At 57.0% G+C, this 15,182-nt stretch overlaps 1 protein-coding gene across 8 annotated transcripts in view; it reads left to right on the forward strand.

The window, feature by feature from the left end:
• The first annotated feature begins 969 nt into the window (after window positions 1–969).
• Window positions 970–15,182, forward strand: part of LOC111157515 (casein kinase I) — a 34,031-nt gene continuing 19,818 nt past the window's right edge. For 6 of the 8 annotated variants that reach the window (XM_022518988.1, XM_022518991.1, XM_022518990.1 and 3 more), the window contains exons 1-2: window positions 10,492–10,606; window positions 14,367–14,454. In XM_022518988.1, coding sequence (XP_022374696.1) covers window positions 14,379–14,454 — 76 coding nt within the window. In that variant the 5' untranslated portion in view covers window positions 10,492–10,606; window positions 14,367–14,378. Of the gene's footprint in view, window positions 1,064–3,558; window positions 3,653–10,491; window positions 10,607–10,797; window positions 10,819–14,366; window positions 14,455–15,182 lie in introns of those variants that run through there. The other 2 variants (XM_022518992.1, XM_022518986.1) reach the window with 2 other exon arrangements.

Below are 15,182 nucleotides of genomic sequence, written 5' to 3' on the forward strand. Positions count from 1 at the left end.
ATTCCATTGTGGTTGTGCTGCTCACCTCTGACCCGGGTGTTGGACACCTAGACTAATTCCAATTTTCACCATTGTAAAGAACGCCACAACCAAAGAAAAAAAAAAAAAGCCAGAAGAATGCCACAGCGAGCATGTATTCTGAATGATTTCCTTGGGTAGATTTCCAGGAGTGGCATCGCTGGGTCCAAGGGCGCGCATGTATTTAAAGCTTTTGGATAGGTGAAGCCTGACCGCCTTTTCGAAGAAGTGGTGCCCTTTCTTTTTGCCACGGCCAGAAGGCTGGCGTTTCCAAAACGGAACTTTGCCAAAAATAAGCGATCCCAGATGATATAAAGTAGATGAAAACAGTGTTCTGACTCCAGGCGTCAGATGCCAGATTACCTTTTCCCAACCCCCAAGGGCTGGAATCACATTTCTTGGTCACTCCCCGCCCCTCCCCCCTCCCCCATTCCTGGTTTCTTTAGTAGAAGGGGTCAGAGGAAGGGTCCTAGGGAACCAGAGAGTGGGGTACGAAAAGAAGAAAAGATTTGGGGAATCCGAGGCTCCCTCGGTCCCTTGGACGTCATTCTTTGCCGCAGGTGATTTGAACCCGGAATCTGCGGACCCAACAGTTCTTTGTAAACCGGGGGTGGAGGTGGAAAGGTGGGGTTAGGGGGCAGAGGGGATCCCAGCTCTTTCCAGGCTTCTCCAAGGGACCCTCGCCGGGGGAAGGGTAGTACCTCCCCTTCCAGCCCGCCCACCCCCGAGGGCGCACTTGGAGGCTCCCTTGGGCCCGCGCTGCTGCTGGCTGGGGGTCCGCCCACGGGGGCGTGTTGGGGGGAGGCATGCGGGTCGGGAGGAGTGTCCCCAGCGGCTCACCCGGCAAGCACGACAATCATGAGCGCCCGGGGGCCGGGAAGCCGGGGCGTGGCCGGGAAGCCGGGGGCGGGGCTGGGAGGGTGGCGTCACGGCCCCGCCCCCGGCCGGCTCCCTCCTTCCTGCGCGGGGCGCCCTGGCCGAGTCCTTCATCTGAAGGGACAGGTGTGCTCATCTCGCATCTCCGAGGCTGGCCCGCGAGTGTCAGGTGAGCCCCAGCAGCAGCTCCGGCGCGGGGGTTGGGAGGAGGGTCCGGGATGGGGGGGGTCCTCCGACGCGGAGGGGCAGCCTGGTCAAAGCAGGCTGCTCAGAGAGGCGGAGCTGGGCGTGGGTCTGTGGAGGTGCCGGTTGCTCCCCAAAACTCCTGCGATGTCTCTTGGTTATGGTCACGTTGTACCGAAAACGGAGGCTTTGGAGGGATTTGAAGAGGAAACAGCAGGCTTCCAAATATTTCAACCGCAAATCTATCATTTTTTGGTACATGATAGCTTTTCTTCGTTGTAAAAGTAATATGCATGGGTTGACAGTTTGGCAAATGGGGAAGAATAGGAAAGAAATCGCCCGTGGTACTAAGACACACGAAACAACTGCGAGTATTCCTGGTGTATTTTCTTTCCCAGTGTGGTCTCTGTGCATAATCATATTAATCTCATTTTATTATACTGTATTTACAATTTTTGTGTCTTGCTTTTCTCCTCTTAACATTGTGTCATAAGCATTTTCTCTGTTGTTATTAGTCAGCCATGTATGTGTAATCATTATTTTTAATGGCTGCATAATGTTACATTTGAGGGAGGGGCCGTAGTTGGGTGCCATTCTGAACACTTGGAGGAAGGATTTGAGGGGGAGACTGGGAGGTGTCATAGGAAAACATGGGCTCTGGGTCAGACAGGCCAAGACCTCCGCCTCCAACACGGGGCTTCAAGAGAGGTCTTTGTGTCAGTTTCCACATCAGGGAAACGGATCCATTCCCCAGAACGTTGTGAGGATTAAGTGAGCTAATTTATGTAGAACACCTCCCCTACTGCTCTCACGGTTCTGGCAGAAAAAGGGTCCATGTGTTTGTGAGTTTGGAGGAGGGATTTGGGCCAGCTGAAGCTGCTGAGGGAGTAGAGAAAGAGCTGGGGACAGGAGGACGGGCTTCCCAGAATTGAGATGTCTCTGGGTCCGGGGTAGACGGGCTCACACCCACATCGCTGTGGGAGCCAGGCCCAGACAGGTCCCTAAGGCAGGGCTGTGACCTCCAGGCCCCTAAAAGGGTTCAACACTTGGGATAAGCTTCTAGAAGGGCTTTGGAAGAGAGAGGATCGGAAGAAAAGTAGGGGGAGAGGGTGAAGGGGGAGCTTAGTAATCAAACTCTTGTACAGATAAGGAAACTGAGGTTCAGAGGACAGGGGGTTTACTCAGGATATGCACAGGGAGCAGTAACAGAGTAGGTTCAGACCCTCGGGGACCTAACTCCTGCAGGGATCTCTACAGCAGAGACTCCCTGATACTAGGGGAAGGAGGAGGTCAAGGCTGAGTCACCAGCTGCACTTGTACCAGGCTAAGGTTAGCTGAGAGAAAACAGATGTCTCTGTTTTTTGAGCCTCCATTTCCTCATCTGTGAAATGGGATAATAACTCCCCACCTACCTACTTCGTACCCACGGCCAAGCCTGCCCATCACCAGGTAGCCAGGGCCTGCTTCCATTCTTAGGGCCTGTTCATTCTCTGCTCATACACTCCTAAACCGTGGCCCCTTTGTCTTCATGGCCCCCTGGCCATCTTCGGGGTGGGGGTGGCGGTCTAGGTACCTGTTGGTGAGTGCCTGTGGCCCCATCTCAGTTAGGATAGGAAATTCCATATTCCCCTGAGCTTCTGCTTCTAGCATCTGAGAGATTTTGTTCTATGTTTCTAATTTGGCCTTCTTATAAGGGCTCCTACAGAACTCTATGGGCTGAATGAGAAAGGGTTTCCTGCCTGGGGGGAGTTCCTAAACGCTAAACTCATCTTGTAGTGAGGGTCCCTGTGACCCTCTGAGGCCACCTCTTTCTGCCTGGCCCGTCACACCGGGACAGTAATAAGGACGTCATAGCCTCCCCTAGCCATTTTAGCCATCTCTGACTTAATGCTGGTCCCGTATTCTGGGTCCTGGGCCTCCTACGGTAGATGCGGTCCCCGAAGGGCTCGGCCCACCACAATGGAGGCCAGGCCAGGCCAGGCCCGGCTCTACTCCCTGTCACTGAGGGGGTAATAAAATTCAGGTACCAGACTCTGGGCTGTCAGGCTTTCTGGGCAGTGTCTCTTTTTTAATCCGCCTGAGGTGGGTGCTGTGGCCACCCCCATTCTGACATGAGGGAACAGAAGTTCAGGAAAGTTCTATAAACTCGTCCAGGCACACAGCCCAAAAATCACTGACGCAGGATCTGAACTCAGCTTGCTGAAGTGGGGGGTCTCCTCCACTCCTACCTCTCAAGTGAGAGCTCCTTGCTGGGGTCCTCCAACGCTGATGTAAACTGCGGCGGCGTGCCCCTTCTGTGAGAATATTTTTGAGCGCGTATTTTGTATGCAAATGTATATATATTTGTTTAAAACTTGGGTATAGATGTTCTGCTGGGCTAACGCGTGTGTTATAAAACATACATTAAGATAGAACATTTAGAAAGCCAAGATTAAAAACTGGATAAGAATGCAAATTCTGATCTCTCTTCCCACACCCCAGTGGATCACTCCGTGAATTTCCTGGGGTGCCGGGATCTACTTTGGAAACAGCGACGATAGCGGCCACCAGAACCCCCTGGATGCTTTCAGAGTGGGTGAGTGGATTCGTGGTGTCCTGAAGAGCAGAGGGGGGGCCCGTGCAGTGGGGACCTGAGATGCATGGGCACGTTCCCGTTGGCATGCACAGAGGGAGACAAAGGTGGATTGGGGTGCAGGCTGTGAGGCAGGGTGAGGCCCCTGGGTGGGTCTGGGAAGGGTGAATTGGAGTCCTTCATAACCTTTGTGAACATTAGATCGTGTTCTGGTAAACTCTCCCAGCCTCAGGTTCCCACCTGTAAAACAGGTGGGGTGATCTCTGGTTCATGGGATTGCTGTAGAGAATTCAACAAAGCCCATGCAGGTGCCCCTTGCGGGGCCAATAAATGTGTGTTTGCTTGTTCTCTCCTTCTTCTTATCTTCTACTTGCAAAATGCCAAGCTGTTCTGAGCAAAGCCAGTGGATGAGTCCCCTAGTTGGCAGCTTGGGATTAAAGACCCTGTCCGCTTCCACCTTCCTCATCAGTCGTGGGGGATCCTGGGTGCCAATGGACTCATCGCCCCACAGGTGGGGGGGGCACCTTCAAATGTCTGCGGTTCCTCCCATAGCATTGGCTCGGGCTGTTCCTCTCCATCCTCCAAATCTACCCACCTTCTAGCCCCTCATCCTTCTGCCGCCCCCAATGGCAACTCCCCACTTTCCCAATGGAAGGGGCGTGGTGTGCAGTCTAGCAAGAAGGGGTCTCGGGGACTCATCTAGACACTGTATCTGTGTAGCACTTGGTCTCAAGTTAAGAACTCCCCGATGGTGCATTTCACAGGCCATCCTGGGTGGAGGGTGAGGGGGCAGCTTAGCACCCCCTTGGTGCCCCCGCTGATGCCAGGCCACGTGAACCTGGCCTGTGGTGCTCTCCATCTAGCAGGTTCTCTCTGCAATCCGGAGTCCATCTTTCTTTCTCGTGCTCACACAGCCGGTCCAGGCAGATTGTCAGCATGAGGCGAGCAGGGCTCAGCCTGGCTCTCTCAGGCCCAGTAAGGGGTGGGCATCAGGAAATGTTTGTGGACAGACGTGTGACACAGTGAGATGATGAGTCGCGCCAGCTATGCTGACTTGAGAAGTGTTGCTGTGGGAATTGGGATTATTAGCCGTGGCAATCATCGTAATTCCCGTGGCCCAGTTAATGAGTGGTTGTGTGTCCTGGAGATGAGATTCCTTGGATTCCCAGAGGATGGAAGGAGCGCGTTTTGGAGAGAATTGGCAGTGGCACAAACGGCAAGGTTGGGTCGCTCTGAGGGGCATCGAGGGGACAAGCCAAGCTGAAGGAAGGATGCAGGTGGGAGGTGGGCAGAGGTGAAGGCAGTGGCCCTTGGGCGATGCTGGGGTGCTCAGGTGTTTCCCTGAGCCTGTGCCTTTAGAGATGGGTGGTCTGAGAGTTGAGTCCCCAGTGAAGACCAGCAGCATAAGGGATACCCAGAGGGGTTTTCCCCAGTGGAGGGGAGAGGGCCAAGAACCCACCGTAAGCAGTGGATGGGGTAGGGAGGAACCACGGGATAAGTAAGGCCTGTGTCTGAGAGAAGGCTGTCAGGCACCATCTGGCCCAGGGATGGAAAGTGCCAGGCCCTTGCCTCCACCCCTACGACCACACACCCATGGCAGAATTTGCTCATTGCCCAAGTATTTATGGAGCACCCATTACGAATTGGACACTCACAGGAGCACCTATAAGAGGATTTCTCTCTCTTGGAGGTTATGTTCAAGGGCATTAAAAATAAACAAGTTGATGTGTTCAGCCCATAGTAAGTGCCATCAAGAAAATAAGGCAGGGTGATCTGGTAGAAAGAGGCAGAGGGGAAGGGGGGCTGCTTAAGATTGTGTGGTCAGGGCACCCGGTTGGTTCTTGATCTCAGGTTGTGAATTCAAGCCCCACGTTGGGCATGGAGCTTACCATTAAAAAAAAAAAAAAAAAAAAAAAAAAGATTGTGTGGTCAAAGGAGGCCTCTCTGAGGAGGTAACTCCTGAGCTGTGACTTGAACACAATCAAGCTGTTGAAGGCAGCCATTGACGTCTGCAGGGAGATAATTCTAGGCCGAAAGAATGGCATGTGCAAAGGCCCTGAGCTATGATGAAATGAAGGAAGAAATGAAAAAAGGTAGTTTGAGATGAGGCCTGAGAAGCAGGTAAGGGCCAGATTCATAGCAGGCCTGGGAAAGAACATGGATTTCCCTCTAAGGACAGGGGGAGCCTTTGGTGTATTTTCAGTAGTCAAGGGATGTGATCTCACAGGTAACAAACCGCTACAGTATCTACGTGAAAGATACATGTGTTGAGAGGTGGCTGGGCTCAGAATATAGCTGGGAGGTAGAGCTGATGGGATGTATACAATGTTTCAAACATGGGTGAGGGTAGCCAGGGGAGAAAACCCTTTCCCACTGATCCCAGATGTGGGTGACCTCAGGGTCTTTCTCAACAGGGAGCCCCAGATGTGAAGTATAAGAGGACCTTCCCCATCCAGTCTAGCCTTTAGTTTATAGATGGGGAGACTGAAGAAAGAGCCTTAGAGGTCTCCTTGTCCGGCCCCCCAGAGAGGGGCTGTGAATTCTCACAGTTCCCGCTGAAATTCACAGGCTGAGCTGGGACTCAAACGTGGGCTTCCTGGCCCCTGGTCCAGGCCTCTCGCTACCCCACCCTGCTGCGTCTCCAACGAACATGGAGGAGGGAGGAACCACTGCCTAGAGAATGACCAGGCGTGGCGATGTGGTGAGGTCACCAGGAGAAGTGTCTAAAGGCAGTGGAGACTGCAGAGGCCCGGGCCAAGGCGCTGATTGGAGACAGGGCACTGCCCTGTGAGCAGTCAGAGGTGGGTGGAACATCATGGAAGGGTCCGGGGGCAAGCTGCCAAGGGCTCGCTGGGTGAGAAAAATGCACCAGGGCAGCATTTTCAGGCTGGCAGGCTTGAGGAGGACGTCTGGGACAGAGCCTGTGGTGGGCCATCAACCCTCAGGGGTCTTGGGAGAGACACGAGTAGCCACCAAGAATAAGAAGCCTGAGAAACTTCCTGCAGGAGCATCCTAAAGCCAAGGCCAGAAGTGAAGACGGAGGGTGGGCCCGCTGCCTGGGTTTGCCCACCTCCACCCAGAAGGGGAAGGGGAAGGCAAGGAAAGAAGCCGCTGGAGCCCCAGCCTGAGGTGCTGGAAGTCCAAGGCAGGGGGCCCGGATTCCACTCCCTGCCGGCTCCTCAGAAACTTGTCATTTTCCTCTTCCTCAGGGCTGCTTTTGGGCTCAGTTGTTTTGGTGCACGATCCTCTGTACTATCCCCATTTGACAAATGAGGCTCAGAGAGTGTAAGGAACTTTCCTAGGGTCACACAGCTAAAAAGGAGCAAAGTCAGCATTGGAAGCTGGCTTCTCAGCCACGGTGGGCTCCTGTCTTGGGCTCCCTTGGTGACTCTGAGCAAGGCTCCCTGGGTCTCACTGTCCACTGTAAAATGATGGGGCCACATAAATGAGCCCCTCAGGCCCCTGTAGTTTTGGTGGGGGGGCCCCAAATTGTGCCTGTAGGATTGGGGCTCAGGAACCTGAAGGAGGGGCGGTGGATTCATTTTGGAACTGTGTTCTCCACTAGCCTGGGAGAAGTGGGTGGGGCACAGGCTCTGCCAGGCCACTTCCTCTCTACTTCCGCTGCTGAGCATGGATATGATGGTTGGATGAGTCGGTACAGGTAACGTGTCTTGTAGAGGGCCCGGCACACCATAGGTGCTCAATAAATGTAGCTCTTAATGTTTTGTCAGAGAGAGTGACCCCCAAACAGCAGCAACTCCCTGCCTTTGTGCAGCTTATAATCTGCTAGGGGGCTCACACGCACACACAGACACACACACGCACAGACACACACACACACTTCAAACAAGTACCATGTAGAACATGTTATTTAGAGAGAAATGACAGTAAAAAAAATGAAGCAGCAGGAATGGAGGGGTGGAGAGGAGAGGCAGTGCCCTAGTGGGGTTGGATCTTAAACCAGGAAGACCAGAAGGCCTCCCGGTGAAGGGGATAAGAGCCAAGGCCTCAGGGAGGTGAGCGAATGAGCCACGCGGCTCTCTGAGGGAAAAGCATCCCAGGCAGCAGGAACAGCAGGAACTGCCAGAGCTAAGGCCTGTCTAGAGACGTTTGAAGGACCATCCTGATGTTTAATAAACCCAGGGTGCCCAGGGGCAAGACTCAGCTGCAGATCCCCTTGGGAGGACCGAAAGCTTCCTCCCCATCTCTGATTTCTTCTGCACTATCATCATTAATTCGAGATCCCCAGCCCAGTGCTCCAGGGGCTGCGGGTGGGGGGTGGGAGGGCGGCGGGTAGGTTGTGTGCCAAGGAAATGAGTCCAAAGTGCCAGGTTGGAAGTCTGCCGGGGCGTCTCTCCTCCTGCAGAGCGGCTGGACTCCAGGGTGGGACCCAGGTGAGCTGGGACTCCACTAACGCCCATTGTTCCGGGCTGAGTGCATCTTCTGGGTGAGTGAGTGGGTGTGCAGGGAGCAGAACGGGGATGAACTCAGGCTGGCCACACCCTTGGGCCTTCCCTGTTGGGAGTTAAGCCCCAGGAAGAATAACTGGGAACCCAGAACGAAGAGAGAAGTCAGGCCCAGAGGTTGCTAGAACTCTGTAAGATTTCTTTCCCTTTGGAGTCACCTCCAGTCCTCTTCTGGTTTTCTCGTCTCTCAGTTTCTCCTTAGAGCTGAGCTGCAAAGCTTTTTAGAAATACCTCAGGGGCTGGTCTTCTAGGGGAGTAGGAGGGAGAACTCAGGCCCACAACACAGGTAATCAGGGGCAGGGTGGGGGGAGCATTCTTCCAAGGCAGACAGCGGGTAGCGACAGCAGGAGAGAGCCTGGGAGCAGGCCTTAGGGAACTAGTAGATGCCAGAGCTGAGTGGTGCTAGACCCTTCCTGGACAGGGAAGCCATCACTGGGCAGCCGGGCTTGGGTTGAGGGTGGGGTGATGAGGATAGAGGACACAGGGGTACATTCCATGCCTGCCTAGGCCTGGACACCTTGTCTGACTTTAGGAGAACTTGAAGCCACCCAGAGGGCTGGCATCCCTGGATGTTGGAAGCAGAGTGGCGGGATGCAGGGTTGGGGAGATCGGGATGAAAACAGATGACAGAGGGCAGGGCATTGGTGATGGCTGGCTTCTAGGACAGGGTCATACTTGGGTACCTCCAGGGGATAAAGGAAGTCATAACAATGGGTACAACAAGCTCACGGGAGGAACGAGGTAGGTGGCTGCTGCTCAGGCCAGCTGAGTGTGGCCACAGCCCGGTGTGAGTTCAGACCCAGTGTTGCCCGTTCTCCTGGGGCTTCAAGGGAAGTAGGGAACACGGACCTATAATATGAAATCAGCACATTTAAAACATTGGTTATCAATTAATAAAGCAGTATAAATAACAAAAAAAAAAACACCACGCAGGTCAAGCAAAGCCCACCACCTTGGCTGGTGACCCCGTGCTCTGGCAAAGGGGGCACTGAGGCCAGGTCCTGGCCCGGGCCAACTATCTGTCTTGTTGTGCTGTGTGGTCCTGGGCAAACCCCTCCCCTCTCTGGGCCGCAGTTTCCTGATCTGGAAGAGAAGAGGCGCCTGATCTGTGGGGTCCCACCAGTTTGGACAGGGTGTGACTAAGTCCCTCAGGCTCGAGGGAAGATGTGGTTATTAGGGAAGTGACTCTTCCCGGGAACCATGCTTCCTGGACTGGCTGCAGCGCGCTCTGGTATTTCGTGTTTCCACCATCACAACCATGTGTGTGGATGGACGTGTGTCATAATTTGGAGCTTTGCATGGCCCAGTGTCAATATCATCGTTTTAATAACTTTGCATTAGAACCTTTCATTGGCTACTCTGGAAGCTGGTGAGAAGCCGTAATTAATTCTCCCAGTGACCTGGGGAGCCAGGGGTCTCCTTCCTGATTTTGCAGAAAGCCAAGGCCAGAGTTGGCAGGTGCCTTAGCAAACCCTGCACTGCCAGGGACCCTGACTCCATGTTAGTTCCCTGGCAGTGTGCCAGGTTCCTCACTGAACCAGTGAGACCAGGATCAGGGTTTGTACCCATCGTAGTGTGGGCTGCTGGAAGAGCTGGGAGGGTCCCTTCTATGGGGTGAGGGACACGCGGGGTGGTGAGGGTAGCTGAGCCCTGGCTACCTCCCTGGGTCTTTTGTTAACTGGGCGCTCTCTGTCTCCTGCTGTCCTGTCCAATCATTGACCTTTGTTCTCTGTAGTACTCAGAGCCCCCAACTCCCCAAACATTCTTTTTTTGCTGTGGCCTTCGCAGGGGCCACTGCTTTGGTTTGAGAGGAGAGAGAACCGGGGGAAGAAGAGGCTTTGGGATCTAGAAAATCCCGGCTTTTTGTGCACCGCCTCCTCCCCACCCCCACCCAGCTTTTTCCACCTGTGCCCCAGACCTGATCAGGGTGTCGGTGGCCGTGTGTGTTCCCCGGCCCCACACGTAAGACCGCGTTCCTGCAACGCGCTCCTCTCCAGGCGTGGGGGAGGGATGGCTAAACCGTGTTTCCCGGCCGAGCGCTCCCCCCACCCCCAGCGTCCCCGAGAGCCGAGGCGAGGGCCCTTTAAATCCTCCGGGGCGGCGGCGGCGGGCCGGGGATGACATCAGCGGTCGGGCCCGGGGCTCAATGGGAGCCGGCGGGCGCGCGCCGGGCGGGAGCGCGCGAGCCGGCGGCGGGGGCGGGCGGGCAGGAGGGCCGGGAGGAGGGAGGCGGCGGCGGCGGCGGCTGCGAGAACCCAGAGCCAGAGCCCGAGCCCGAGCCCGAGCCCGGCCAGGGCCGAGCGGAGCGGAGCGCGGCGGCGGCGGCGGCGGCGGCGGCGGCGGCAGCGACAGCGGCGGCGGCGGCGGCTGGGCCGGGAGAGGCTGGCGCGCCGGGCGGCTCCGCGAATCCTCCGGCATCCGCCCCGGCGGGCCGCCCCCACCCACGGCAGCCCCCCGAGCAGCGGCCCGGCACCGGAGCCTTCCCGGCGGGGTAAATATTGGGGGGCCGCGAGCCCGCGGAGGGGCGCAAACCCGGGGGGAAACGGGGCTCCCTCCGCCTCTTTGTTTTTGTGCGAGAGGGAGGGGAGGGGAGGGCGGACACACGCGCGTTCACACTCGGGTACGGGGCGGGGGGTGCAGCCCGGGCGCCGCCCGCTCGGCCCGGCGAGGACAAAGGCGCGGCTGGGGACGAGGAGGAGGAGGGTGACTATTATTCTGCAGGCTTCGCCGGGGGAGCCCCCCCCCAAGTCCGGCCCGCCTCCCCCTCCCCCAGCTGGACCCTTTAAGGCCCCAGCAGGCCGAGAGGCCACCCCCGGGGCTGTAACTGGGGGACGCTGCGGGAAGGGGGGGGCGTCCAGGCCCGGGGCGCCGGGGGCACCCGAGACTGTTGATACTGTTGACTCGGGCTTCCCGGACAGACCCTGGGCTTGTGTGTGTTTCGCTGGACAATCAGCGGCGCCTCCCCCCTTCTGTCCTGGCTCGGGACCTGGGGGTCAGCGAGGCTGCTCCCGCACGGTGGATGGGGGCGCTCGGGGGCGCGTGGGGGGCCCCCCGACGTGCTGGGCTGTGTGGTCACCCAGCCACCGATTCTGTTTTCCTTTGTGGAGAGAAAGAAAGGGGTGGGGGTTATGTATCAGCTCGGATTCTCCCATTTCTGCCCGTGAGAAATCCGTGTTTTGCGAGTCTCTGTGGCACATGAAACTATGTTCGTGGCCGGGTTAGCTCTAGAGAGAGGATCCCCGAGCCCCTCTTCACGCCCAGACTCCAAGTGGGGTGAGCCCCCTCCCCAACTTTGCCCTGAGTTCTGCATATGTTCCTCTTGGCACAGCCTTCCGCAGGGAGAAGGATTCCGGGAGAAGGGAAGGGGATCCGGAGTGTCTGAAGTTGCGCCCAGCGGATGCCTCGGCTTGGGGCTCCTTTGCCTTCCTGTCTAGAATGTCCCTCCAATTTCTACTTTAATGGTCCAGTGACAAGGGCCCTGGCTGGGGGTGAGGGGGTGTCAGAGAGTAAGAAACCTGCCCATGCGCTCTGCTGTTTGGTAGTTTGTATAATTTGTTTAAAGCTGAAACTCCGGGTTTGCGTCTGCCCTTTTTTTTTTTTTTTTTTAACTTCGTTTATTCCAACCCCCCCACCCCCCATGGGAGAAGCGGCAAAGAACTGGGAAGCTTCTCCTTTTCCCGACTGGATCCTTTTTCCTCTCCTCTGGGAGGGTTTTTAGGGGATCGGGCTGGGACCGTGTAGACTCTCCCTGGGGGCCCGGCCCGCGGGGTCTGGGAGGCTAGCGCCCAGCAGTGGTTTCTGGCAGGGCTGGTTGTTTGCGCCCTCTCTTCTCCCCTTCTCTGCCCACAGCCCGGTGAGTTGGGGAGGGGCTGGGGGGGTCATGTGCAGTGTATTTATGTAAGGCACCCAGACGGAGGGCGCGGGTATTTATATAACCCGGCGTGGGTATTTATGTAATATAGGATGCGGGTATATTTATGTCCCTTTCCTAACCTGCGGCTTTCCCGGCTGCCATGTGTGGTCTCCGAATTGGCGTTGGCGGAAAACGGGGGGGGGGGGGGGCGGGGTTTTTGTTTGTCCCCCCCCCCCCCCCCCCCCCCCCCCCCCCCCCCCCCTAGCCCCCCCCCCCCCCACCGCCCCACTGTGGGGCCCCTGGTGTGTGTTGGCTTTTCTTTCTTCCTTTGGAGTGTACACACAGATCACTGTGTATGTGAAATGTGTGGCATGTGAGTTTTCTGCAAATGTGGAGTGCGTTCCACTGGCGGCCACCGGCCAGGCATGTGGGCAGAGGCCCTTGGTTGAGAGCCCAGAGTTTGGCTGGCCTGGGGTGGAGGCTGCTTCCTTGTGGTCCTCAGTGAAGGGCTCGTGGCCGCTCCGCTGGGAGTTAGGTCCTGGGGCGAGAAGTATCTCTTGGGCAGGAGCTGGTGGCTTCTTGTCTCTGCTGGGGGCAGAGAGCTCCAGCCTGGCCATCTGCGAATTAAATCTTTCCCATATCCCCTCCCAGGTGGGTCTGGCTTTGGGGATAGCCCTGGGCATGGGGAAGGGGCCCGGCCGCTGTGCCTCATGCAGCTCCTTCTCCATCGTCCTGCTTTGCTTCCCAGCCCTGGCAGGAAGTAAGTCCTGTTTGTGTCAGGTGGGGGCAGCGGGAACCCTGTCTGGGTCCCAGGTAAGGAGACTGCCACCAACTTGCTGCTGGGGAGCAGGGGCAGGTGACGCGGCCTCTCTAGGCCCGAGTTCCCTGTCTGTAGAGGGAGGCCTCTCCTCTAGACATTCTGAGATCTTAGGGGTCCCCCATCCTTCTCGCGTTCCATAGCCACCGTCCTCTATCCCCTAAGTGTAGAAACCGGCTCCCAGCCTTTGAGTTTCCCTTTCTGCGGGCCAGGACCTCAGAGGGCAGAGGTCTCTATCAGGGTGGCCCCTGATGTCGCATGAGCTTGGGCACCCAGGGTGGGGCACGGGTAGGAGAGGAGCCGCTCCGATCAGACCTCTCCGTCCACCCCAGAGCCTGGTGGCTAAAAACCTGGCCGTGGTCTCCTCAGTTGCTCTTTGGGGCTCTCTAAGGAGACCCTCCTTCTAGTCTTTTTTTTTTTTTTTTTAAAGATTTTATTTATTTGGGACACCTGGGTGGCTCAGTTGGTTGGGCAGCTGCCTTTGGCTCAGGTCATGATCCCAGCATCCTGGGATCGAGTCCCACATCGGGCTCCTTGCTCAGCAGGGAGCCTGCTTCTCCTGCCTCTGCCTGCCACTCTGTCTGCCTGTGCTCACTCTCTCTGACAAATAAATAAATAAAATCTTTAAAAAAAAAAAAAAAAGATTTTATTTATTTGACACAAGTAGGCGGAGAGGCAGGCAGAGAGAGAGAGAGAGAGGAGGAAGCAGGCTCCCCACTGAGCAGAGAGCTCGATACGGGGCTCGATCCCAGGACCCTGGGATCATGACCTGAGCCGAAGGCAGAGGCTTTAACCCACTGAGCCACCCAGGTGCCCCCTCCTTCTAGTCTTGAAGAGAGCCAGCCCCAAACTGTCCATTCAAGGAAAAAACATGTGGAGAGCTGTGTGTGAGGTGCTCGGTGTCGTGAGGTCGAGAGGGGGAGACGGCTGGCTGCTCTGAGGCCCCCTTTCCTGCCTGCCCTCTGAGCTGGAGAGGAGGCCTCTCTCTCAAGATGGCAACTTCTGGCCTCTGGAAAGACTGGGCCAGGCTGTGGAGGCTTGGTGCCCAATACTTGTGACCAGAAGCGTGGGGGCTTGGGGGTGGAAGCAGGGGACCCTGTCGTTTCTGAGTCTTAAAGGGGGTCAGGAACTCCTGTGGGACCCTCCATTCAACATGTGCTCCCATCCCGGAAGGTGAGAACTTGCTGCTGGTTGCCGTGGTGGCAGTCCCAGAGTGATCAGCTCCTGATTTCCACCCCCGCCACCCCCTTTGTCTTTGATTTTCCCTCTTAGGGTCTTGGCCCTCCCCTGAGAGGCTCCTATCGGAGCGTCCCCAAATGAATGTCCCCCAAGCAGATGCTTACTTGGCTCTTTCCTTTGGGGCATTAGCCCCTGACGCACGTCCTCAGCCTGCCTCCTGGCCCTCACAGGGGGACACTCTGGCCCACCTGACACCCGGGTGCCCTCCGGCGAAGCCAGGCCAGCTCTGTTCTTGTACAGTGGGAGGGCCTTTGGGGGGTGGGTGTGGTGGGGTCCAGCTGGCGAGGCTCCCTTCCCAGCTCCCCGCCTCCCTGACCCCTGTGTCTCTGCTCCCCTCTGCAGTGAGAGTGAGTCATGGAGCTGCGTGTGGGGAACAAGTACCGCCTTGGACGGAAGATCGGGAGTGGGTCCTTCGGAGACATCTACCTGGGTAAGTGTCCCTGACTTCAGCCTGGTGGCTCTGGGGCCCCTGGGACAGTGCCAGGGACAAGTAGGAGGAAACATGTCGGGACTTCAGGCTGTCCAGCTGGAACTTGGCTCCAGCCTCCAGGGGCACGTTTTTGGTCATTTTGTCCCCAGGGCCATGCCAGGTAGGGAGAGAAGCAGCAGGTTGGGGGTGAGGCTGACCAGGGGAGTGGGGTCACACAGTCAGGGGGGGCGGGGTTCCTGCTCGCTGTAGGCTGCACGCAGGAGGGTATTTTTAGCTCTGGTGTCCCGCTGCAGATGACCTGGGTCTCCAGCTGGGCGTGGGAAGGCCCCGGCTGTGGTAGCACCCCTGTTTCTTGCCTCCTGGGGGAAGGATGCTGGTAGACAGAAGAGGCCTGGACTATCGCTCAGCTCCCAGCTGGGCCCCCTCCCTCTGCTCTGGCCCCTGGAATTCAGCCCAGGCTGACTTCGGAATGACAGTGACGCAGGCTCTCCCAGTAACCTCTGGGTAGGGGTGGGGGTAGGGGTCTGGTCAGAGTTTTCAGGATCATTCTCTCCGGATGTGCTTCCTGTTGAAAGTCTGAGTTTGCGCTCCTGTTGTCATTTTAAACAACTTGCTGACCTCTCAACCCCGTTCCTCAGCCTGGCAGAGGAGAGGCTCCTGGCTTCGACTGCCACCTTCTCAGCTGCCCAAGCGCATGCGCGGTCGGGAGCCACGGCCCTGCCCCTGCA

This window comes from Enhydra lutris, unplaced genomic scaffold, assembly GCF_002288905.1.
Source record: "Enhydra lutris kenyoni isolate GAN:26980312 unplaced genomic scaffold, ASM228890v2 scaffoldscaffold55, whole genome shotgun sequence".
Taxonomy (NCBI): Eukaryota; Metazoa; Chordata; class Mammalia; order Carnivora; family Mustelidae; genus Enhydra; species Enhydra lutris.